Source organism: Rattus norvegicus, chromosome 1 (genome assembly GCF_021556685.1).
Source record: "Rattus norvegicus strain SHRSP/BbbUtx chromosome 1, alternate assembly SHRSP_T2T, whole genome shotgun sequence".
NCBI classification, from domain to species: Eukaryota; Metazoa; Chordata; class Mammalia; order Rodentia; family Muridae; genus Rattus; species Rattus norvegicus.
In genome coordinates, this window is record NC_141534.1 from 175,932,724 (window position 1) to 175,956,380 (window position 23,657).

The following is a 23,657-nucleotide window of genomic DNA, read 5'->3' on the forward strand; positions in this document are numbered from 1 at the left end:
ATTGCTAGGTCAAAGGGCATGAAAAATGTTATAGTTCTTGTCACACGTTACTAGACAGTTCCTCAGATATATTGAAGCCATTTGCCATGGCACCATTTACATATGACTGTCCCTATGGCACTCCGGTATATCAAACCTCATATTTTGGGGTATTGGCAGCAATTTCATTTATGGGTTTCCCCCTTTTTTTGCCATATTGGTTAGGAGCAGTGCTGTAAAGAATTTATGCATGTGCTAATGTACGGATACATAAAGTTGGACATTATGAGGACTTTGAGAGGCTGATGGGTACCATTTGCCTTGTAGCAATTATGGCATTGACCTGATGGGAATCTGTTCTGAGTCAAAGAGCTGGACCAGGACCAACTGGGCACGGTGGTGTATCCCTGTAGTCTCAGCTTCTTAAGATGCTAAGGCTGGAGAATCAAACTCACTCGGACAACATATGGAGAGACCCCAATTCCCAAACCAAAGTGTGCTGACCTTGGCTAGTATTCGGGCTTCGGTCCTCTCATGGAAGGCCAAGCTGCACTCCGAGACCACATTTTAAATGCACGGAGACAAAGCGGTGAATGTGGTTCTCAAACAGCACCACTTGTTCCTGGCAGAAGACTGACGTGAAGGGGAGGGTGGAGAGCCATGCCCCTCCGCCTGTTCCCAGCTTGGCGGACCGCGCCTGAGCTCCACTGGGACCTGCAGAAATCACTCGAGCAGCTGTGGCCTCCTGGATGCAAGTTGTGTTTACAGCTGTGTCTGTGGAGACTTGGAGTGCACTTGTCCACCCTTGCTAATGGCCATCATGTGTCAGTACCAAGAGTGTAGCCAGTGCTTGTCAAATCATTGACTCTGACATTGGGCAGAGAAAACAGTCTGGGTAAGGTCATAGCATTGGTTGGGTGTCTAAGCCCTGATGTCTTGGTTAAGGACTAACTATGAGAATTGTAGGTAAGAGGATTAGGAAAAACTGGTCTAATTAAGAGCCCAATATTACCCTCAGGTAATGGCAGGGACGGCTCATCAGAGACAATTTGGCTCAAAACAATGAGACCGAAAGACCCGGTACCTGGGGATGGATGCATGGCACAATGCTGCAGGCAGTGGGGGCTTCCTGGAATATCATCAGGACAGACAGGCCAGATGAGGGAGGAGAGAAGTCAGGGCAGTCATGGCAGGTAGAGTGGGAGGAACTAGCAGAGAATGAGAGATGACAGCTTAAATCCTGGCTCGATGGGACTCAGCAGTTTTGAGATCGAGTAGACAGATGAAGATCCTTGAGGGTATTTGAGGCAGAGAGGAGCAGTAAAATGATGTGTGTGAACAAGGGACCTTACAAGACCAGTGCCGGGGCTCCTCCAATTTGAGGCAATATGGTGGGAGCATGGGGAGGACAAGCGTCAGCATATATAGACAGTGGGGCCCAGCCTATAAGAAATGGTGGAAGCTAGCCACCAGATCAACGTTCCCAGCCACTACCGAAATGGGCAGAGTTGTCTGTAGAGGGCAGGGTAGGATCATGGACATCAGACTAAGGGAAACACTGCATATTGCTTTAGTGACAGATGTCTTGGGCTCACAGATGTCGGACCTTGAGCAAAAGAAAATCCTCATTTTTTCTTCCCATTCTCTCCTGGCCTGTTGCTTATAGAACCTGGGCTTGGGTGGGGCTGGGCAGAAGAGTTGTGGCAGGTGCCTCAGAATGGCAGCCTGACAGTTAAGAACTGGATTGGTGCAGATGTGTAGGTCATAGAGTCTGACTCTGACACTGCACTCTGTGGTGTGACTTCTGGGTAATGTTTCTGGGTCCGGCTTCCTTGGTTGGAAAATATAGGTATCCGTAACTGTGAAGAGTAAATGAGATGAGTGCGTGGGAATACTCTGCAGATCTGTTAATTTTTTTTTTTGAGGCAGGGTCTTGGTATATAGCCCAGTATGGCTTCAAATTTGCTCTTCTCCTGCCTCAGCTTTTTAAATGCTGGTATTATAGATAGGCATGCACCACCATGCCTGGCTTTCCTCATCAGTTAATACCAGTTCCCTTTCTTTTGCCTAAAGGAAGGTTGGGCCTGACCGAAAGCCCAGGTCACGTCCATCTTAGGCAAAAGAAGAAAACAAGGACAAAACTGTGAGCATGGAGTGGGGGAGTGAACACGAAACACAGGAAGGGGCAGCGTGCTCTTGGGGAGGCCCCAAGCAAGCACAGAACAGACGAGCTTCTGGGGCAGTCTAGCCTGGGGGGCCAGTGAATTTAGCTGGGTGGATATACCACATAAGAAGGAGCAAACGCCTGGCAAAATGTGGACTCTTGGCTTCATTCTCAAAAAAGTAGAGCTGTATGTGGGTTGGCGCCTGTGATGGAAAGCACCTAAAACTAGGCAGGCACACAGTAGGATGTTTCTGTGGCTGTAGATACTTCCATTGCCCTACAAACCATAGACTTCGGAGTGTCTGATTTGGAGTCTGACAGACATGCAAGTCTCATCTAATGACTTTCATTCATCACATCCCATAACCCCTTGATATGCCCTAAGAAATAATTGCAGTCGTCTACAGATGAGAAATGATTTAAGGTGACAGAGTGAATCAGTGCGGGAGCCATGGTTAGGACACCAAACCAGGCAGCCTGGCTGCAGCAGCTGTCTCCAAAGGACGTGCCCTCCCGCCTGGAGTCCTGGGCACCTCAAGTGCCCGCCCCCCAGAAAAGCTCACAGGTGTCTCTGCTTCTCTCAGAGCTGCTCCGATGGCTTCCTGCGATCTCCCTTCAGATCACTGCATTTCTCTTCCCCTTTGGTTTTTCATTATGTCATTAATTTTTCTTACGGCACTTTAATTTATTCTCTGGCAGGTCCTCGCGCGCATGTAATAACTTCTGATCACACTCATACCTCCTCTCTTATCCTCCTCCCATGCTGACCACCAACTCTCCAACCCACTTTCTTGGCTTTCCCTCTTTTACTTTGTGACTCTCTGGCCTAACCAGGGCCTCCTTCCTGTAAGAGCATGGGCGTTGTGGTATCCACTGGAGTGTGGATAACTTCAGTGGCCACATCGCTGTGGATAGTGACTTCTTCATCTACAGCAGCCCTCGGTTGTGTTAGCTCCCCTGGTTGAGGGGCAGGGGGCGCAGTGGACCCCTCTCCTATCTATGACTGAATATTTACTGCTTCAGTTTTGTGTGGGGTCTGCGCACAGCTGTTATGAGTTCCCTAATGTCATGGCTATCTTACGCTCAAAAGACAGCATTTTACAGGCCTGCTTTCCACAGTTAGCTCCTCCTGCTCCCTGCTCCCTCTTTCCACAGTATCTCTTAGCCTTGGAGAGGCTGCTATGGGGATCCTGGTTAGTGCTGAGTACTCAACAAGCATTTGTTTTCTACACCTCGACCAGCCTTGAATCTGTCTTAACCACCATTTGCTGCAAAGAGATGCTTCTTTGATCAAGGCCAAGGACAACACTGGTCTATGGGTATAAACAAAAATATTTAAGAGACAGTTTGATATGTTCAATTAAGGGCACAAAAGTAGTAGAGTTTACCTCAGCAATAAACCTTTGACCAGGCCTCTATACTGGGCCTGAGCTCCCTGCTACAAAGCAGGCCTCAGATTTCATCAGAGAGGAGTTGGTTACCTCCTCTAATGCTCACGCCACTATTGCGCCATGAGCACTCTGTATGTGACATGTTGGTGTGGTGGCACACAAGGTCTAAAAAGCTGGGGAAGATCAGTGCTGACTTTTTGCCTCAACTACCTCTATAGCAACCTCTGGCACTGAAGGCTAGCCGGCAGGGAGGAAGCTTTCAGCTCAGTGATAACATTGCTTTGCTTATGGTGTCTTTAACAAAAAAGTTCTGTTTGTTTCTCTTTTTCTTTCCTTCTTTCTGTTTATTTGGGACAATGCCTCGCTATGCAGCCCAGGATGACTCAGACTCACAGCACTCTTCCTTCTCTTCCTTTCTCAGCCCCTTGAGTGCTGGGGCTGCACGCAGGCACCGTCATGCCTAGCTTCAGATCATGTCATTTCCCAAGCACTAGCAAACCCCTATCATTTCCCACTATTAAGAGATTCAAAGGTTGGGGAGATGGCACAGTGGATAAAACACTCGCCATGCAAGAGTGAAGACTTGAGTTCAAATCTCCAGAACCCGTGTAAAGCCAAGTCCATTTGGCACAGGTCATAATCTAGGCATTTATAGCAAGATTGGAGGCAGAGGTAAAATTCCCTGAAGCTCACGTACCAGCTACCTTGATGTCCACAGCAAAAGAGAGACACTGTCTCAGACAGGGGAGAAGGCAAAGACCGATATCCAAGGTCATCCTCTGACTTCCACACATGTGTCATGACAAGTGCCATCTGTGCACGCGCCCGCACATACGCAAGCACACACACACACACACACACACACACACACACACACTCACACACACGGCCGACTTCCTTAGCCTTAAATACTTCTTAAGGTCCTTTTCCTTCTATGCATCCCTGCCCAAAAGGCTCGCTCCAACACCCATCCCAGTGCTCTCTTCCTTGCCTCCCACATTCACTGAACTTTATCGTCTTCAGTCCTCGGCCTGTTCCTCCCACCATACCTTCTTGTTGGGCTCAGCTGAGACTACTGTTTGTTGTGTCCACATCTATCAGTGACCTTCATTGACCTTGGCCCTCACGGCCCAAGCCTGAGCCATGTCCCACTCATTTCTAAATCCGTAGGAAAACAGGGCTGGGCGTGCAGTGAGCCTCACCAAACAGAAGTAGCCTGAGGTCCCTTGGCGATTCAGAGGAAAGCCAAATGTCTTCCTGCGCTACTTTCTAGACCTGCTGTAGAAACCGCCTCTGAGACAGCCGAGCCAGAAAGGCCCTGAGGTCACCGTATTAATCCTTTATCTTCCAGACGTTGGACTGAGGCCCAGAAAGGAGGAAGGCCTAGCCCGAGATTGCTCAGCAGGGAGGAGTTGTGGCTGGAATTCAGACCCCTGGCTTGAAGCCCAGGGTTCTTCCTCCTCTAACCATTCTATCTTGTCTTCTTTCCCTGGACAAACCTTACCACAATGGGAAAAATCAGGCCCTGATCTCGTAGTTCTAAACCTTTCTTTGTTGCTCTGCAAATAACAACCATAAATTCGTGTACACTTTTGACATTTTACTAGCGTTCTGAGTATGATGCTGATTAATGATTAAATCCTTATGGGTGATGAATATTAAAAGCATAGCTTTCTAGTTTTTGTTGTTTTATTATTTATTTATTTATTTATTATTGCTTGTTTCTATGTGTATGGATATATGTCTGTGCACCCTGTGTGTGCTTGGTGCCCATGGGGCAGAAGAGGGCATCATATCACTTGGGACTGCAGGTACAGACTATTTAGTTGTCGTGTGGGTACAGGAAGTAAACCTGGGTCTTCTGGAAGAGCAGCCAGTGCTCTTAACCACTGTGCCAATGTTCCAGCCCCAAGGTTTCTTATTTTCTTTTTTTATTTGTTATTTTATTTATTTAAATTTCAGATGTTATCCCCCTTCCTGGTTTCCCTTCTACAAGCCACCTATCCCTTTTATCCCTCCCCCTACCTCTTTGAGGGTGCCACCCCACCCTCCCACCTACTCCAGTCTCAGTGGCCCTAGCATTTCCCTATCCTGGGTCATCAAGCCTCTACAGGACCAAGGGCTCCCCTCCCAGTGCTGCCAGATAAGGTAATGCTACAAATGCGGCTGGAGCCATGGGTCTCCCCGCCCCCCTGAGCCCCGTGTTCTCTTTGGTGGGTGGTTTAGTCCCTGGGAGCTCTGGGAGGTCTGCTTGGTTGATATTGTTGTTCTTCCTATGAGGTTGCAAACCCTTTCAGCTCCTACAGCCCTTGCCCTAACTTCCCCATTGGGGTCCCGGCATGGTCCAGCTCTGGCAGAGCCTCTCAGGGGACAGCCATACCAGGCTTCTGTCAACAATAAGCACCTCTTGGCATCAGCAATAGTGTCTGGGTTTGGTGTCAGCAGATGGGGTGGATCCCTAGGTGGGGCAGTCTCTAGGTGACCTTTCCTTCAGTCTCTGCTCTATTCTTTGTCCCTGCATTTCCTTTTGACAGGAGGTATTCTGGATTAGTATTTTTGAGGTGGTGGGTGGCCCCATCCCTCAACCGGGGGCCATGCCTATCCATTGGCTATGGTCTCTACGGGTGCCATCTCCCTTTGTTGGGTATTTTGGCTAAATTCCTACCTGTTGGGACCTGGGAACCTCTTGGATCCTGACATCTGGGACTTTCTAGTGACTACCCTAGTCTCCCCTCCCCCACTGCTAGAAGATACACCACTAAATCCTATGTCCACCACTAAAATGTTTCAGTTATCGTAACTCTGTTCTGATAACTGGCAGAACTGGTGTTCCTCTCATTAATCATTATCAAATTTTCTTTGTCGATGTCCTTTAGTTTTAACTCACTTTTCCCCCCCTTTCGGATATTATTTTTGGTTGTCTAGAGGAATTAAGGGGAGGGGAGGGGTCTATCCCAGACTACTGTAATACAGGTCAATGGCTCTCAACATGACAAAGAGGCCCAGTGATCGGGTGAAATGGTGTGTGTGTGTGTGTGTGTGTGCATGTGTGTGTGTGTGTGTGTGTGTGAGAGAGAGAGAGAGAGAGAGAGAGAGAGAGAGAGAGAGAGAGAGAGAATATATTAAGGAAAAATTTAATTTGGGACAGAATTTAAGAAGGCATACAGTGCACATGGCCGAGTCAGTGCACATGGCAGGGACAGCACAGTGGCAGGAACAGGAGGCGGCTGGCCACGTAGAGTAAGGAAGCAGAGTGTTGGCAATGGTTGATCAGTTTTTTCTTTTCATTTAGTCAAGGGCCCGCCCATGGAAAGCTGCAGCTGCTGCCCCCATTTGTGGGGTCTTCCCTTTTTAGTTGAATCTCTCTAGAAAGGCACCCAACATTGACCTGTGAGACATGAGCGTGTGCACAGATGAACACATATATAGCAGTCTCTCCTCCCTCTCCCCTCTGCCTCCCTCCCTCCCTTTCTTCCTCTTCCTCTTCCTCCTCTTCTTCCTCTTCCTCCTCCTCCCCCTCCTCCCCTCTCTCATTACCAAAGCCAGGCTAAAGAACTCCCTGCACACTGTGGAGCTTCAGAATCTCCCTTGGAACTGTTCTCTGAGTAGAACAGTCTCATTAGTAAGAATTATTGTCTTTAAAACAGTCAGTTCAGGAATCTCTCTTGCGTTGTTCATATAAATCTCACTTACATCTTATGGGTTTCTTCCTATGGATCGTAATGAGCTTCATTTATATTATTTTAAACTGTTTTCTTCATAGTCCTGCCATTCTGTATGAGACATTTTTCACTTTGTAATATTTCTCTGTATCAGAATAGTATTGACTATTTTCTTTTTATCTGACACCTTTGACTAACCCCCTTTCTTGTAGTTTTCTGGTTGATTTCTTCAGGTCCTCCTGAGACCCCAGTTTACATTTGCCTTCATGTAAAGTGTCTGCCTTTCTAATATGGTAGGCTACTGAGTGCCCATCAGTGCCCCCTCAGGAACTTTAGAGAAATGCGGGTAATCTGGCCCTGCAGTCCTTGGTGGGCTGTTTCCACTGAACTCAACCTGGAGCAAGGGGCCTGGACCTGGGAGTGTGGGGATGGTAGGTGGACTCCAGACTCATTAAAAGACAGTGGAAAGTGCAAACAGACCAAGAACCTAGCACATGTGAAGACCAGTATGAACGGGGATCAGAAGCCATCCACTTTGCAGGCACTTAAAAAAAAATGTTGGCCTTGGAGCCTGGAAGTCGGCAAAGGATTTTAAACAGCAGGTGCAAGGATGGATTTGCATTCTGCAAAGATCACTCTCTGCCGTGTGAGAACAGACTGCAGGGGGGCCAGAGGGAAAGGGGGTGCAGTTCCTTATATAACAACTCACAAGGCCTAGTGGCTTTCCTGTATTAACTCTTCAGTTCCTGGGGCACACCGAGGGAGCTAATGGCCGAGTCTGCTTTAAAACCAGCACAGATTATCATGGACTAAGATAGTAGTTGCACTGGGCATGGTGAACAGGATTAAACATAACAGGACCTGGCGACACACTGATTGTCAAAGGAAGATGGCAGAGGAGGGGAGACAGCAGGTTTCCCATGTATACATTGAGCACTGGAATTTTCCTAGTGCTTTGTCCTAGAGCATTTGTCTCCTCTGTTCCTTTTCCACAGGGAGGGAGGAAATGGATCCCAGTTGCCTAGATGCTTTTTGCCCTTCCCACCTACCTGTCTTCTGCATGCAGGGTGGGCTGAGGGGCACCTTGCTGGGTCTGAGCTTCCTGCTCTGTCTTTCTACAGCAGTTGAAGGCTGAAGGGAAAATGTTTGTCTTAAACTTCAGGTGGGAACTCACACAACTCTGGAGACTTAGAATTCTAATCCCCTCCCCGCAGATCCATACACTGAGGCCAAGGAATCTGGGAAGAGAGGTTCCTATGGGCACAGAGGAGGTCAGGAACTCGGGCCTAGACTTATGCTTCCTGATGTATACGACACTGGTTGCACTTTCATAGCACTTGAGGATATCAGGCAATGACATTAGCAAATGTCTAGGCACCTGCAAGGGGCCAAACGAGGATCCTAAAGTCCACTGGAGTGAAGACATTAGGGTTAGACATTAGATTGGCAAGATAAATGAATGGCATTAGCCCACAGAAAGTAGATGGACCTAAACACAAGTATGGGAACTAAGTCACAGGGCAGAGCCCTGGGGAAGCCCCGAGGTCGTGGAGCAAAGTATGTTCTGAGCTAGAGGAGAGGGCTCTGACACAGTGAACGGTCTGAAACCTCTGTAGTTCATTCTGAGGGTGTCTTAGCTCATCTGTCTCCAAGGGAGACCTCCAGAAGTTCTGACCCCTGAGAGGATTGGGCTATGGCCCACTAGCCTGAGGTGTCTAGCTCTGAGGAAGGGGCTTTGTCTTGCTGACTATGTAGTCCTCAACCTGCACCCCTTTAGGCTCAGGGCAGCAGGACCAGAAATGGGAACATAGTGGCTTTAGAGTAAACACGGACATGGAGAGAAGGTAGACCATAATAAGGAGCAGGAATCAGAAGAGACTTAAGGCTAGTAGACAAGCCTGAGGAGTGTGCTGCCCCATCTGGCCTCACCGCCCTGGGCATGATCTCACTTGAAGAAGGTCTGGAAAGCAGCTACACATCGCGTCATCCCAGGCCAGACACATGAAAGGAAAAGGAACCTGACCCACTCCCTCCTAGTGCCAGGCCAGTGCCATTAGCTAGGATTACCTCTGTTCATCCCTAGCTCCTCTGTGGGCAGCAGCCCTATGGCCCAGACCTTGGCTGAGGCTGAGTAAACCCCTGTACTCTGTCCACACAGCACATCTGCTCCTTCCTGTCTAAGAGTACCTCAGGTTGCTGTGAGCAGTCAATGAGATTGTTCTTGCTAGTGCTTTGCTGCCCTTCAGTTAGGGCTCAGCAAACGGAAACTCTAATGACCACCTGGCATTGCCTCACTCTGGAGCTTGGAGATTAATATTCCCAGGTTCCCCTTCATCCTGTCTCACGTCAGCCTCACACACAGCACAGTAAGTGCGTTCACAGTGCCCCACTTAACAGATAGTGCCTTAGCTTGGGTTTTATTGCTGTGAACAGACACCATGACCAAGGCAACTCTTATAAAGTCAAATATTTAAATGTGGCTGGCTTACAGTTTCAGAGACTCAGTCCATTATCACCATGGTGGGGAAACATGACATCGCTCAGGCAAACTTGGTGCTGGAGGAGCCAGTGTTCTGTATTTTGATCCAAAGGCAGCCAGAAGGAGACTGCCTTCTGCACTGGACTGAGCCTGACCATAGGAGGCCTCAAAGTCCACCTACACAATGATGCACTTCCTTCAACAAAATCACACCTCCTTCAATAAGGCCACACCTCTTAATAGTGGCTCTCTCTGTGGCCAAGCATTCAAACACATGAATCTATGGGGGCCAAACCTGTTCAAACCCCACCACAGGTGGAAACCTAGGTGACACCAAAAGAGTGGCCCCTTGAGCCCATGAAATAGCAGTACCAAGAGGACAAGAAAACCCACCTTTTCCCTAAATCCTGCCTGTGTTTGATACTAGTGTTCCTTCTGTGGAACATGAGGATTCTTTCTATCCTTAGTGCAGAGTTGAGCCAACTACATCCATCCTCCATCTCCTAACAGTCACACTGTAAAAAGCCAAAATGTCTGAGAAACCCAGTTCTGGATAAAACCTTTGGAATCAACCAGATTTTCAAGAGGCAGAGAGGATTCCTCAAGGACATAGCCCATGAATGACAGAGTCATGACAGAACCCCAGACTGTTTTCTCCCCATGCCCTCAGTATCTGTAGGCCTCTTATAAAAACATTCATCCCCATTCCACAGATGGGAAGACAGAGGCATCAAGGAAACACAGTGCTACCCTGTGAGACGCAGCATCTTCAGTGACCCGGTAGCTTTGGAGTCTGATATTTATGAATCAGCAGTAGCCATACCTGACCTCTCAGGGAAAATGCATAGCAGAGTATTAGGGGTACTAAATTTAGCAAATAGTTGACATTATATTTCAGAGACTGATTCCTCTGGTTAGCTTGTGGATTCAGGAGAGGACTGTTTAAAAATGCATTTCAACCTTTAAATAACCTTGGTTTTCTTAGATGAGGGAAAAAAAACAGGTCAAAAATCCACACTCATGGGCTTTGCAGCAGAAAGGTTATGGAATAAAACGTCCTTTGCTGGAGGATACAAAGGAAATGGTTCTCTGACAAAGGAGAGGGCTCCTCCAGATAAACCCTGCCTTATGGACAAATGAAGGCTCCCTCCCTCCCTCCATCCCCCGAGCAACTTAATTCCCTGATGCTTATCCACAAATCCAATAATGCCAGTAAAACAAGCACTCCTGGAGTCTGGGCACAGGGGCCTGCACCTCTTATCTTTCATCTTGAAGCCTCAGTTCCTGGGAGAGCTGGACCAGTCTGCTTATGGGAGAAAACAAAAAGCAAAAACCTTAGAACTAGGGACACGGTGCCTCCGCGAGGGGTGTCCTTGCCCAGGTGATGCTCAGGCAGTGCCTCAAGATGGAGCAAGGCTGTGTTAGATGAAGGGCAGACGGTTTAGCATCCTTCCTGCACCTCTGAACTTGAGTGAAATAACCACAGGCTGCACAAGTGAGAGACTCTGCACTCCATACCCAGCGTCCATGTCAAAAGTGGGGTGCAGAAGCCTGCACTGTAACCCCAGTGCTGGGGAAGTAGAGATAGAAGCAACCCCAGCCAGTCTTAGCCTAAAAACACAGAACCCAGGTCCCATCAATAGATCAGCTCAAAACATAAAATACGACTCCTGAAAAACAGCCAGAGGGTGACCTCTGGCCTCCACATGCATAAGTGTGCACACGCACATGTACATACAATAAAGGAGTAACAGACTAAGAATTGGGGACACTAATCGTCTTAGTAGAACTACTTGCACTGTCATCCCAGTGCCGTGTCATATCGCCCACGGTGACTCAGGGTGTATCAGCCTACATAGCTTCAAACTGCCTTTTTGTTGTCGTTTAAATAAATGCATGCATTGTGCATAGACAGTGTTGATTTATCTCCCTAGCCCTGGGAGTTGGGATGTTGTCTGCTATTCATGGATCACTAGGGTTCAGGTGCCAAGAAGCTGGGAGCTTCTGGAAGGAGGAACCAAAAGTAATGGAGGATGTGGTCCCTGGGGTGGCATAGCCAATGGCACTAGACTGTGCCTTTCTCACACTGGGCAGTTTTACTTTTAATGAGACCATTCACTTATCGCCAGTGCACCATCACATTAATCTGCTCCTCTGTCTTTAAATGCTTCCCATAAAAGATGCTTTGTGGTCCATCTGTGAACACAGAATTATTTATTTAACCGAATCCCAATCAATAGACATTCATCCCCACCTCAACTGATTTCCTCTATTCTAAAATAAAATGTTAATGAATACATTTCTGCGTCAATAGGCATGTTTCCTTTGGCTAGAATTCTGGAACAATTCTGCGTCAAAAGCTCCACCTCTTGCTTGGTTTTCTCTAGAGGATGACAGTTAAGCCTGTGGGCTCTAAAACTCTCCGCTGCCTAAATTTGAACTTGAACTCTTATTGTTTATTGTGTGCACAGCCCTGAGCAAATTTTGTACCCTTTTATTTCTTCATCTGTAAAATGAGGGTCACAGCAGTAGTTATCTCAAGTGACATGGGGAGGACGAGGGGAGCCATGTGTAACCAAGTTGAATGAGAGTGACTCAGGAGACATCATAAAACCAATATATTTCTGTCTCTTTTGATCGCTTTGCATTAGTCCATGTAGCCTCTTTCTCCCTAGAATTAGATGAAATTCAGTCCTAAGACTAAACCTTTTGGGCTTTTAGGGCCATTTCAGGCAACACAAAGTTGTCTGATCTGTCATCTGTCCTGTTAGACTAAAAATAACCACAGATCTGTGTGTGATGTGAGGCCGGGGGTCAAGCCCGGGACCTTGTGCATGGTAGGGAACGTTTCTACCATAGACCTGCATCCCTCTCCCCCAAAAGACTTCAGTTACTTCAACAATGCCTTCCCAGTACAGTCACACATAGAACCTCGTCCTGAGGGGAGAGGGTGAGCTTACAAAGAGTTGTCTGACCCCTCTCCTGGTTTCTTGATGGAAGGAGGGGGATGGGAGAAGAGGGAGTCAGGGTTCTCCCATGACTACTCTGAGGAGCTGCTGTATTTTTTCCTGGCCTTCCCTCCCTTTAGAGTGCTGTTGTGGGATCCTGGAGACCACACCATCACTGATGTTCCTTCTAGCAGATTCCTCCCTGGATCTCCTTTCCAAGCTCCTTTCTCAGGCCCTGGAAAGCTCAGCCTCGCTCCCCGCCCCCGCTGTCATCACCTCCTACAGCGGAGACTTCTTGGCCTGCAACTAAACCACTCATGCTTGGATATCCCCCCAGTCAGGATCCAGAGGAACCACTCCTGTTCCTTTGCCTTGCAAACCTGGGGCACAAGCCTGTACTGAGTCCTCACAACCTCCCTGCCATTAGGGAAGAGGCAGGTTGTTCCTGACTCTGTGTATTTGTCATGAGTGGTGCCTCAAGACCATTATGGCCCCACACTAAACTCCACTATGGGTCTCTGAAAGCCTTACTCCCTGGGTTTAAGATGAAGACAGTAGCTTACCCCACACTTTCCAATTATTAGGAATCACTTAGGCTCTAAGGCTTGCTCTAAAATTCCTTCTAAACTTCCCCCAGACCTCCTTCGAGGCATCTCTTGTATGTGCCAAGATGGGTGTTAGCTGGGGCACAGATCCAGGTTCTTCAAAGTCCTGCTTTTCTTTATTGAGACAAGGTTTCTCTGTGTAACCCTGGCTGTCCTGGAACTGACTCTGAAGCCCAGGCTGTCAAACTCAGAGATCCACATGCCTCTGCCTTCCAAGTGCTGGGATTAAAGGCATGGGCCACAACCGCCCAGCAAATACGTGATCTATTAATTCAGATCTTTGACTGGAACCTGAGCAGAAGAATTCCATTTTATCATGTGTCACCCAGATTTGTCTTTACGAACCACACAGAGGACTGCCTAGCGTAGAAGACACACTCAGCCAATGACAATCCTGTAGGACCCAAACCCAGTGGCTCTCTGTTATCACACATTGATTTCGTAGCTGTTATATTTGCTCTGTTTTTAAATGCCTTCAGAGCTTAGAACCTTGAACACTATGCTCGTGCGTGTGTAATTATTTGCTATTGTGTTAGGCGTGCAGTGCTTTGGAAAATGGATTGTTTGTCTACTGTTAACCTATGTGTTTTCTTTTCTTTTCTTTCTTTTTTTTTTTTTTTTTTCGGAGCTGGGGACCGAACCCAGGGCCTTGTGCTTGCCAGGCAAGCGCTCTACCACTGAGCTAAATCCCCAACCCCAACCTATGTGTTTTCAAAGCCAGCCACACACCTGTTTACCCTCACTTTCGTCATCCACAGTGGAGCTCACAGTCTTTGTTGCTCTGCAAGTAGGACTTCCACAGGGTACTGCCCGGCCATCGACATGCTACTATCTACACTACAGCTTTGAAAGCACGGGAACATACTGGGTTGCTCCAAAGGGCACCCCACTCATAAACCAGTTCTCATTCTAAGCTCGGATACTTAATATCTCCAGTAGAACTGTGTACTTACTGATACACACTCTGTCCTCACCCTACTTCCTCTCTTCTCCTACTAGTTGTGTTCTGTACGATTTCCTTATTAGCCCTGATTCCTTTTGGTTATCTTGTGCTATCTCACACTTACTCCTAAGCAGTTTCTTCTTCGATTAGAGACCTTTAGTAGTTCTCCATTGGCTATAGGATAAAAACTGAAACACACTAGCAGATAATCTAACTTAACTCAACTTTCCAGGCCCATCCGCTGCCACCAGGACCACTCAGCACAGTGGTTGGCACCTTGGGTTTCAAGCACATCCTGTGCACTCCTCTGTGTCTGTGACTTTGCTCATGACATCTAGTTTGGAGTGAATATAGTATCTGGATGGTATTTATAGTCTCTTGGTAACTATTAATCTCTCCCTTTCCTTTCTCACCTATCTGTAATAAAAAATCTTTCTCACTCTTCAAGGCCCAAGTCAACCATCACCCTTTTCTATTCATGGAAGATCTTTCTGTGCTCTTCCTCCTCTGGTCTCCCTTGGTTGCCGTATAGCCATCATTTCTTCCCATTTCTACTGCCAGAGTGACAATTGCCCTTTATCCCTGCCACAGCCACCAAACCCTGCATCAGCCGTAGATCCGGTAATGTCTAGCAGACATCTGATTGATTTGACTTGCTTTTGCCAGACTGCAGGATCACAATGCCAGGCCACGAGGCAGGGCTCAGTCTGTGCACATACTCATTTATTATTCATACCCCTTTGCTTCCGCAGTTGAAAGAGGTGGCCTCGTCAGTAAACTGTTGGACTGAACGTAGATGATGTAGGACGGACTCTACATGGCAGTAACCAGTGCCCAGTGCAGACCACCTCCTCTAGGTGAACTGACTTTGCTGAGGAGAGCTGGCTCCAGGGTCCTCACGCTTAGACAGCACAGCCCTTCAGACTGTCTCAGGTTTGCTTGTTTTAATGCCTAAAGTATAACAAGAAGAATTTAAATTATTGGGAAATATCCTATGCTAACAGTATTTAGACCAGTGATGAGAAAGGCATCTTGGGCTTGCTATGACCTTGTTCCTGGGGAAAGCTTTGAAAAGCTTATGCCCTTCTTCAAAGTCACTTATATAGCACAACCGTAAAAGTGTATATAATGTTTAGTCTGCAGCCTAGTATAAAATTCTGTATGCAGCTTTCCAGAGTGTCCTTTTGATTCGACCACTGGGGATAACTTAATAGGTGAACCAGTTATGTCATTCAAGTGGGAAAACTTTCCATGAGTTGTGAGTTGAGTGTGACCACTACAGACCCTGTAGAACACCCACATCCTACCCTGCCACCAGTTTAAAAAAAACACACACACATCTCGACCACTTTCTCATGCAGATCTGCTTTGTCTATAGAGGGACTCACAGGCGCTCTCTTTCTCTCTCTCTCTCTCTCTCTCTCTCTCTCTCTCTCTCTCTGACAGTCCCCAATAGCTTTTCATATCTCATGTATAGATACTTACTCATGCAGTCCCCCTTTCTCTTGAATATCACACACACACACACACACACACACACACACACTATACACTGGCGCGCACACACACATGCACACACACTATGCGCTGGCACACACACACACTGTGCTGGCACACACACACACTATGCACTGGCACACACTGTGTGCTGGCACATACACACACACACTATGCACTGGCACACACACACACTGTGTGCTGGCACTCACACACACGCACACACACACACTATGCACTGGCACACACTGTGTGCTGGCACATACACACACACACTATGCACTGGCACACACACACACTGTGTGCTGGCACTCACACACACACACACACACACACACACACACTATGCACTGGCACACGGATCCTTGGCTTCTCCCTAAATGATGTGCAAGCACACTCATGGACAAATTCACATACATGTGCACACACACCCTAACATGCAATAGCACCAGGTTCTTGGTCCTCCCACATCTCATGTACATACATGTTCTTAGGTACACACACACTCATACATGCACTGGCAGTCTTCGTGGCTTTCTGAATCCCACGTGCACCCACAGCCCATGAAGAAAGAAAAGCCACAGAAAGCATCTCCTTTCTGTACCTCACTCCACCTCTGATCTTGCTCCCTTAGGACAGAGCCAGGAGTGTCTGTTTAATAGATTCAATTACTTCAGGCTCCAGAGACCTTCCAACTTAATTCTGATTGCATTAAGGTGTCAGATAATTTGGGAAGAAAGGGGGGAAAAGACAGCTTCAAAGTCTTGACGGGAAGTCCTCCAGACGCTTGTCATTCTACAGTGGAGCTAGCAAATGATATAACTTTGGCAGAGGTGGAATGGACAACAGGGAGTTCAGGGGTCAGCGCCTCTCACACACCGTTTATGAGGGTCTCTGGGCTAAAGGACGGCAGACCCTAGAGGAGCAGCTTTGCTACTGTGCTCAGGCTGCCAGGGAAGGAGGGACCAACCAGTCCTCACCTGCTGCTCTGAAGGCAAGGCAGCAGCTCTGCCCTGCACCCCACTCTCGGGTGGTTTTCTTTTTCTGGAGGTCCAATGTGGCAGTAATAGCCCTTAAGAGGTTGAAAGATAATCAAAGTTAACAGTGTTTAGGGAGCTGAGGTCTTGCTCTAGACAGAGAGGGATTTGAAAAAGAACACATGCATACCACATGTGCTACCGGGAAGCAGAGGGTGAAGAACATGGACTGAGGGCTAGTATGTGAATGCTGGCCTCACCAAGGACTACGTACGAAGCCTTGAGCATTATGCTTGTCTTCTCCATGCTTCAGTTCCTCTGACATATATATAATGCAGTTCCTAGGCCGGTTGTTAATGAAGTTATTCAAACCTCCCCTAACAAAGCCCCAACTCCTGATAGCTCACCAAGCAGACTATTTATCACCATTATTGTGTTTGTACTTTATGGGGCAGACAAGGCTGAGGGGCTGGAATAAGCCCCAGGGGCAGGTTCTGACTTGGCTGAAGGGCAGCAAGATGGGACCCACCCTAACTAAGCATGAGAATCATTACCACACTCCTCCCAGTTCTGCCAAAAATCTCTCTCCACGGAGGCTCTTCTGGCTCTCTGGTGCTGCCCAAGGAACACTTGAGGAGTGAATAGGGTCTGTGTTCATTAGTAGTTCCTTCCCTGATCCCATCATGAGGTTCAGGCTGGCCTCTCAGCCTCCTACATTGCTGGGTACCCAGCCTCTCCCTGCTTCCTATTTGGATCGTCCACCCTTCCCTCCCATGCCTGTTATTAGATGTGGGTCCTGGGCATGGCCAGGATCTCATCAGCATTCAAGGTTAAGAGGATTGTTCTTGAGATTTTGCTGCTCTTTCTAAAAGGGCTTTGAGGAATGAGAGATCCTGGTTCAATTTCAGCTCCAGCACTTCCTTGCTCCTTGCCCCTTAGCTCAAGTATTTCTCAGACTTCATTCTCTGGGAAACGGGGATAAAGTATTTGCTTCTCACAGTTCTTGTTGCCACTCATACTCCGAGTTTCTAAGTGCCTGGAGTGCAACAGTAAACAGGACTCTTCCCTTGGTTGTAGAAGCATATATAACGGGAAATGTAGGTCCAAAAGAATAACCCAGGCAGAGGAAACACGTTTACTAAACTGAAGATCAGAAGGTTCTGGAGGCAGACACATGAAACGGGAAGTTGAGAAGGAACCAGGGACTTAGTACTCAGAGTAGAGGCTACCAGAGTCCCTCCGAGTTGAGTCCTCCTACTCTGCCCTATCCTGGGTAAATCTGAGATAGTCAAGGATTGAGAGATAGCCGAGGTCCTAGAAAGAAAAACCGGGGCTAGGTGACAGCATCCTTCTGTCAGAAGGTGGTCATCCCGCGCAGTCTGCATCCACGGACTGGGGTGGGGTCTCCGGCGGGGCGGGGCCGGGGGCGGGGCGGCGGCTGCCACGCAGGACTCAGTCTGGGGCTCGAGAGCCGGCGCCTGCGGTGCGGACTGCCTCTCCCGCCTCAGGCGCGCTCCAGCCCGCGCGCTCCCGCGGCCCCGCGCACTCCCGCCGCTTCTCCCTCTGCGCTGCACCGCGCAGACAACCGCTCTGGGAGCCCGTGGCCGGGGCCCTGGCGTGCAGAGAGGGCCTCCGCGGGGCCCAGCGGCCGGGCCCGGGAGGATGCGGCCCGGGGCAGCCCGAGAGTTGAGCAGGGTCCCCGCGCCAGCCCGGAGCGGTCCGGGCCACCGGAGCCGCAGCCGCCGCCCCGCCCCCGGGAGACATGACTTCCAAGCCGCATTCCGACTGGATTCCCTACAGGTACGCGGCCCGGCTTCTGGGCACGTTCGGACCCCCATTCCAATGTTGAGGGCCGGGGGAGGGCGGGAGCGCGCGGCCAGGGCATGCCCCCACCCCACGAGTCAGGATGCAGCGTCGGTAGGGGCCATCTGGCCTGGAGACAGGGCACTGCTCCCTCCGTATCCTTTCCAACACCCAGAGCGCAGGTTAGAGGTGCCCGGCTTTTTCATCCCAACTTTGAGGGCCTCGAAGCCACCTGCCCTGTTCCACCTCCTGTACATCTGAAAAGATCTCTGGCCTTGTTGAGTAGGGTGGCACATGGAGAAAGGAACTGTTGTGAGCCACCTCCTAGGCCCAGCACCCAGGACATGCGTCTGGATAGCTTGTGCGCACACATCCCTGCATCTTCACGCTTGCACACACAGAGCATCTGCGCGCTGGGCCAAATATGCCCCTGCTGTTCAGTTCATATCCCCAAAGCATGGATTCGGCGAGACGGTTAGAACCCAGGCCACATGTCAGCTTACATGTGCTCATATATCTCAGTAGACCTTGATTTGGGGGCTGCACGGGTGCATACATTCAAATCTGTGCGTATATGAATACACCATATTACCTACTCATAAGTGCTATTCAGTATCTTTCAGAGATTCAGTAGTAACCTGCTTGTTAGCGGGACTAACTCACAACACAGAGAATTGCTCTCACATGCTCATGTGCACTCGAGAGCACTGACCCACCTCCTGATCCTGGATACTTGGTTGGGCTGACCTAAGAGAGGCCCGGGTTTTCTCGTGTGGGTGGTGGGGGAGGGGTGGTCTCCAGCCTCACACAGGTGCAGGCCTTTCTCCATCCACTCTACTCAATTCTATTACCAGGGAAAAGAGCTCATTGCCATAGCAGCGCCACATCCGTAGCCACTCATTGGCTCTCTAGTTGCCATGGGCTACCGGGCTGTCTCTAAAGCCTCCTGAAGAGGCATGTGTGTAAAAAAGGGTGCTGGACTGCTAAGACCCACTTTTTATTGCTGACCTGGTGCACATTCGTTGGGTTGCAGAATCAGACACTCAGGACCCACATAGCCCAGGCAAAGATGCTGAGTCCAGTCACTGAAGAAAAGTGATTCTGACAGAACCCTTCCAAAGAGTCTGTCCAGCTAGAACACCAATTAGAAACCACCTCAAACTGCCTGAAGCTTGTTAAAATCGGGTCTTTCTACCAACAGGCACCTGTCATAGGCCTGGGAATTCAGGGATTTTCTCGAGAATAATTACTGCCTCTGAGCTTAGCTTCTGTGGGGGCTTTTCGAGTTATTTTCTGTCTTCCCACCAACACACACACAGACACATGTAGACAGAGAGTCATACACAGGCTCCAGCAGACATGTGAGCCCACGCCTCAGTCTCACATGGATAAGGGAGAAAACTGATTGGGAACAGGGGCCTGGGTTGTACTAACTCTAAAAGACTATGTGCCCTTGACATATGTCCAGAATGGAGGTGCAGGTAGTGTTGGGGCCATTCTGGTATTCTCTTGATTCACCTGTGCCAAGGACCTTCTAGAAGTTGGTGCAGCCCTGCAGAGTATCTCTCACCATTTGTCTGCCAGCAGAGGTGGAAGGCAGTGCTGTGGACTGAACAGACAACAGGGCTATGGAAGTATCTTCAAGGGGATCAGTTGTTGGGTAGTGGCCAGCCACAGGCTACACGGTGACTGTGACATGTGACCATGCTTAGGTTTTGCAAAATGGAAGGCTTGGCTGGTTATGGTTCAAGACTGATTCTACCAGGGACCCAAGGACTGAAGCAACTTGCAAAGCTTGTAGAAAAAAGAAAGAAAGAAAAAGAAAGAAAGAAAAAGAAAGAAAGAGAGAGAGAGAGAGAGAGAGAGAGAGAGAGAGAGAGAGAGAGAGAGAAAGGAAGAAAGAGCAAGCTATCTCAAGCTAAGGAGGGTCAGTCTGCTCCTGGGAAAAGAGACCTCTGGGAGGTAGGATTGTCTCTGAGAAATCTGTTGCAAGTGCCCAGGGCATTGGTAACCTGAAATGGGTGATTGGCACTGAACCCAGCCCAAGCCTAACCCCCCCCCCATTCTCCCTCCCACACTCAGCTGAGAACACAGAATCCTGCCACCCTGGAAGCCTAGCCCTGAAAGAGCTTGGCACCCTGTGGCCCACCCTGCTTCCTTTCTCCATTCCTGTCACCTGCCTTCTTGTTCTGTACAGTGGGGAGGGTGGTTATTCAGCTGGGGGTGGGATGTCATCAGAAGGATCCTCCTCTGCCCTGTTCAGTCATTCCGGGCATGCGCAAAGCCTGGGAAAACACTGGGATTGAGAAACAGACTGCCTAGTGGGGAAGACCTGTGCTGAGAGCCCATCCAAAAGGCCCTTTGCATCACTAGGCTGTTGGTTGCAGGCAAAGCCACTGGTCTGTCTTGTGGCAGAAAACTGGGACAGAAGACAAAGCATATTTCTTGGCAGCTGGGCAGGGGGCAGCATGTGTACACGTGCTTTGACTATGAGGTTTCCCTGATGCCACGGCACATCGGACTGGAATGTGGCATATGGGGGAGAGAGACTTACGTGTTAACTCTTCTGAAAGGCTCTCTCTCTCTCTCTCCTCTCTCTCTCTCTTTCTCTCTTCCCTCCCTCCTCCCCCCCTCTCTCTCTCTCTCTCTCTCCCTCTCTCCCTCTCTCTCCCTCTCTCTCTCTCTCTCTCTCCCTCCCTCCTTCCCTCCCTCCCTCCTTGCCTCCCTCCTCCCCCCTCCTTCCTTCCCTCCCTCCTTGCCTCCCTCCTCCCCCCTCCCTCCCTCCCTCCCTCTCTAATGGTTGCATCCTGCATTCCCTGGGCTCAGCTCATTTTCCTTAAAGCAGTGATAGTTGGTGCTAATCTTCTTAGGGGTAATTTTGGCTCAGTTTCTAATGATCATGGATTAAGCTCACATACTGAATTAAAAGGGAGCCATTCCATTTGTAAAGATCAACAACTGGGGTCATTTTCCCCCTTTCTCTCTACCTGTAGTCCTGAAGAGTATTAGATGCCTGTAATGTATGACTCTGCAACTTTTTATAAGTTGTAGGTGGGTGGAGTTCCAAGGAAGGACTGTAGCTTCAGGTATGTGGTAGACCTGTGCAGTTGGTGTGTGTGTGTGTGTGTGTGTGTGTACATGTGCACGTGTGTGCCTGTGTAAGTTTATGTGTAACACGTGCATTCAGGAGTCCATGGAAATCAGTAGAGGGCGTGAGATCCCTGGAGTTACGGGCAGTTGTCAACTGCCATGTGGGTGCTGGGAGCTGAACTCAGGTTCTCTGCAAGAGCAGTGAGCACTTTCAAATGCAGGGCCTGCCCTTTATGCCCATCGTCAGTGTTCTTGCCGGCAGTGCATTGAACCAAATCACGAACCTCTTGGGAGCAAGAACCTCGAGTGACGCCTAGCGGAGCCTCCAGCTCTACCCAGCATAGAGAAAATGTTACCTCTACAAACCAGAGTGCTGTCAAACTTCAGACAACTTTCAGGGGTTCCTCAACTCCCTGGTCCCACCACAGTGAGGCCCTCTGAACCCCTGAAAGGCACAGCTCCAGCCCTACAGAATCTCAGGCCGCATGGCCCTCCCAGGCCCTCCCAAGTTTTGTCTACTGTGTAGCATTCCTGCCAGACATCTTCCATCAACCACTTGTGAATAGAAAGTTCTTCCTTGGGTCGAGTCTAAGCAACGCTTTGGGTTTCCTGTTCTTTTGCATCTTGTTAGACCCCACCCCACCCCCCAAACACACACCTCTTCAGTTCCGCTGCCAGATTCAGTCTCAGGTGCCTCGTTTGGACAATCTGCAGCAATTCCTTCTGGAAACTACAGGGCTTTTTTTTTTTTTTTAATTCTTTGAAGATTACTAGCTGTGGTTACAGAAAGTCATCTGCATGGCTGATTATTAGAGAACAAAATTGTTTCTGGAGCATGCGCCCCCCTCCCCTGTAGTTCTGAATTACAGAGCCAAGGCCAGAGCCACCAGCAGCCTTAATTTACCCAGTGTGTTTGGGAACCCCTGGCCGGAAAGGAGAAGGCTCCTCCTCAGAGGTGAGAGCTCTCTTCATTTATGAAACTGTCCCCATTTCCAGCCGTGTGCCAAGCAGCTGCTAGGCAGTGGGAGCCACGATGTGGACCTCCCTCACTCTGGCATTTGACACAGACTTGCACCCTCATACTCATGCTTGTCCTTACAGCCCGTACGTAGCTCCGGTTCCTGGGTTCAGAGCAGCTTCTCCTGTGACTGAGGGAAGGAATGATGTAGATAGAAAGGGTTACAGGCTGTAAAGTGGGCTTGGACACAGATGGCTGGGCCTTGTCTCTGCACTGCCCTGTGCCTGTGCCTCTGGTAGTAACGGTGGATCAGCTGGAGGTTACACAGTGCAATGTAGAATGTAGAGAAGGATGGAAACAGGTCTCCTAGTGGCCATACTAGGCTTTCCCAGCCTACAGGAGAAGTCCCTAGTCTGATCCCTTCAGGAGCGTAAGTGGCTGTAGATAGCTCGACTCCATGGGAGTTGAAGTTGCCACCTTTTTGGCCCTGGGTAGAGCAGCCAAACTGGGGGATTCTGAAAACCGGAACCACGACTGAAACATTCCTTGGCCTTCTAGCTCTGGCTGCCAGTAGGAGGTGACCATAATGAAGGAGCCGCCAGGGTCAACTGGGAGACCCACCCATCAGTGTCCTGTCTCCATCTGAGCCTCCTGGCGGGGCTGCAGCTGGCAGCCTGGGCTTGGCAGTGATTCTATAATTGGAACCAGCGTCATTAAAAAGCCATCAATGTCTCCTTGAATGGTTATCATTTAGTGCAGCCTAGAATGGTGCCCATCAGAGAGGCAGGCCTGGGAGGTGCTGTGAGGAAGATAAACCCCAGGAATGGTGCTGCGGTGGAGATGAAGAGGCAGGGCACGGGGAGGGAGCTGGGGTTCTGCTCCCCCTTGAGACAACTGTCATTATTGTCACTGCTCCTCAGTACAAGCTGCTGTGCTGGAGATTCTTTTGTTATTCACCAGGGAGCTTGTCTGTACCCAGATGCTTTGTCCTTACTAGAATACCCTTCTAGCACAAGCTTGTCTGTCACTGCCCTGTGACTCTGATCTCAGTATCCTCGAAGCTCTCCTAGAGATCTGGCTTTCTCTCTGTGTTGTGTGGAAGGGTTATGATAGGACCTCCTCCATGCATCTTGCTGGACCTAGAGGGGGAGTGAAGTGGTG

At 49.2% G+C, this 23,657-nt stretch overlaps 1 protein-coding gene across 4 annotated transcripts in view; it reads left to right on the top strand.

Moving 5' to 3' along the window:
* The window catches only part of Tub (TUB bipartite transcription factor), a 78,953-nt gene that overhangs the window by 38,198 nt on the left and 17,098 nt on the right, over window positions 1-23,657 (top strand). Inside the window, exon 1 of one of the 4 annotated variants that reach the window (XM_087637631.1) lies at window positions 18,100-18,445. The exons of 2 other annotated variants lie outside the window; for them this stretch is intronic. In XM_087637631.1, coding sequence (XP_087493757.1) covers window positions 18,408-18,445 — 38 coding nt within the window. In that variant the 5' untranslated portion in view covers window positions 18,100-18,407. 4 annotated transcript variants of the gene reach the window in all.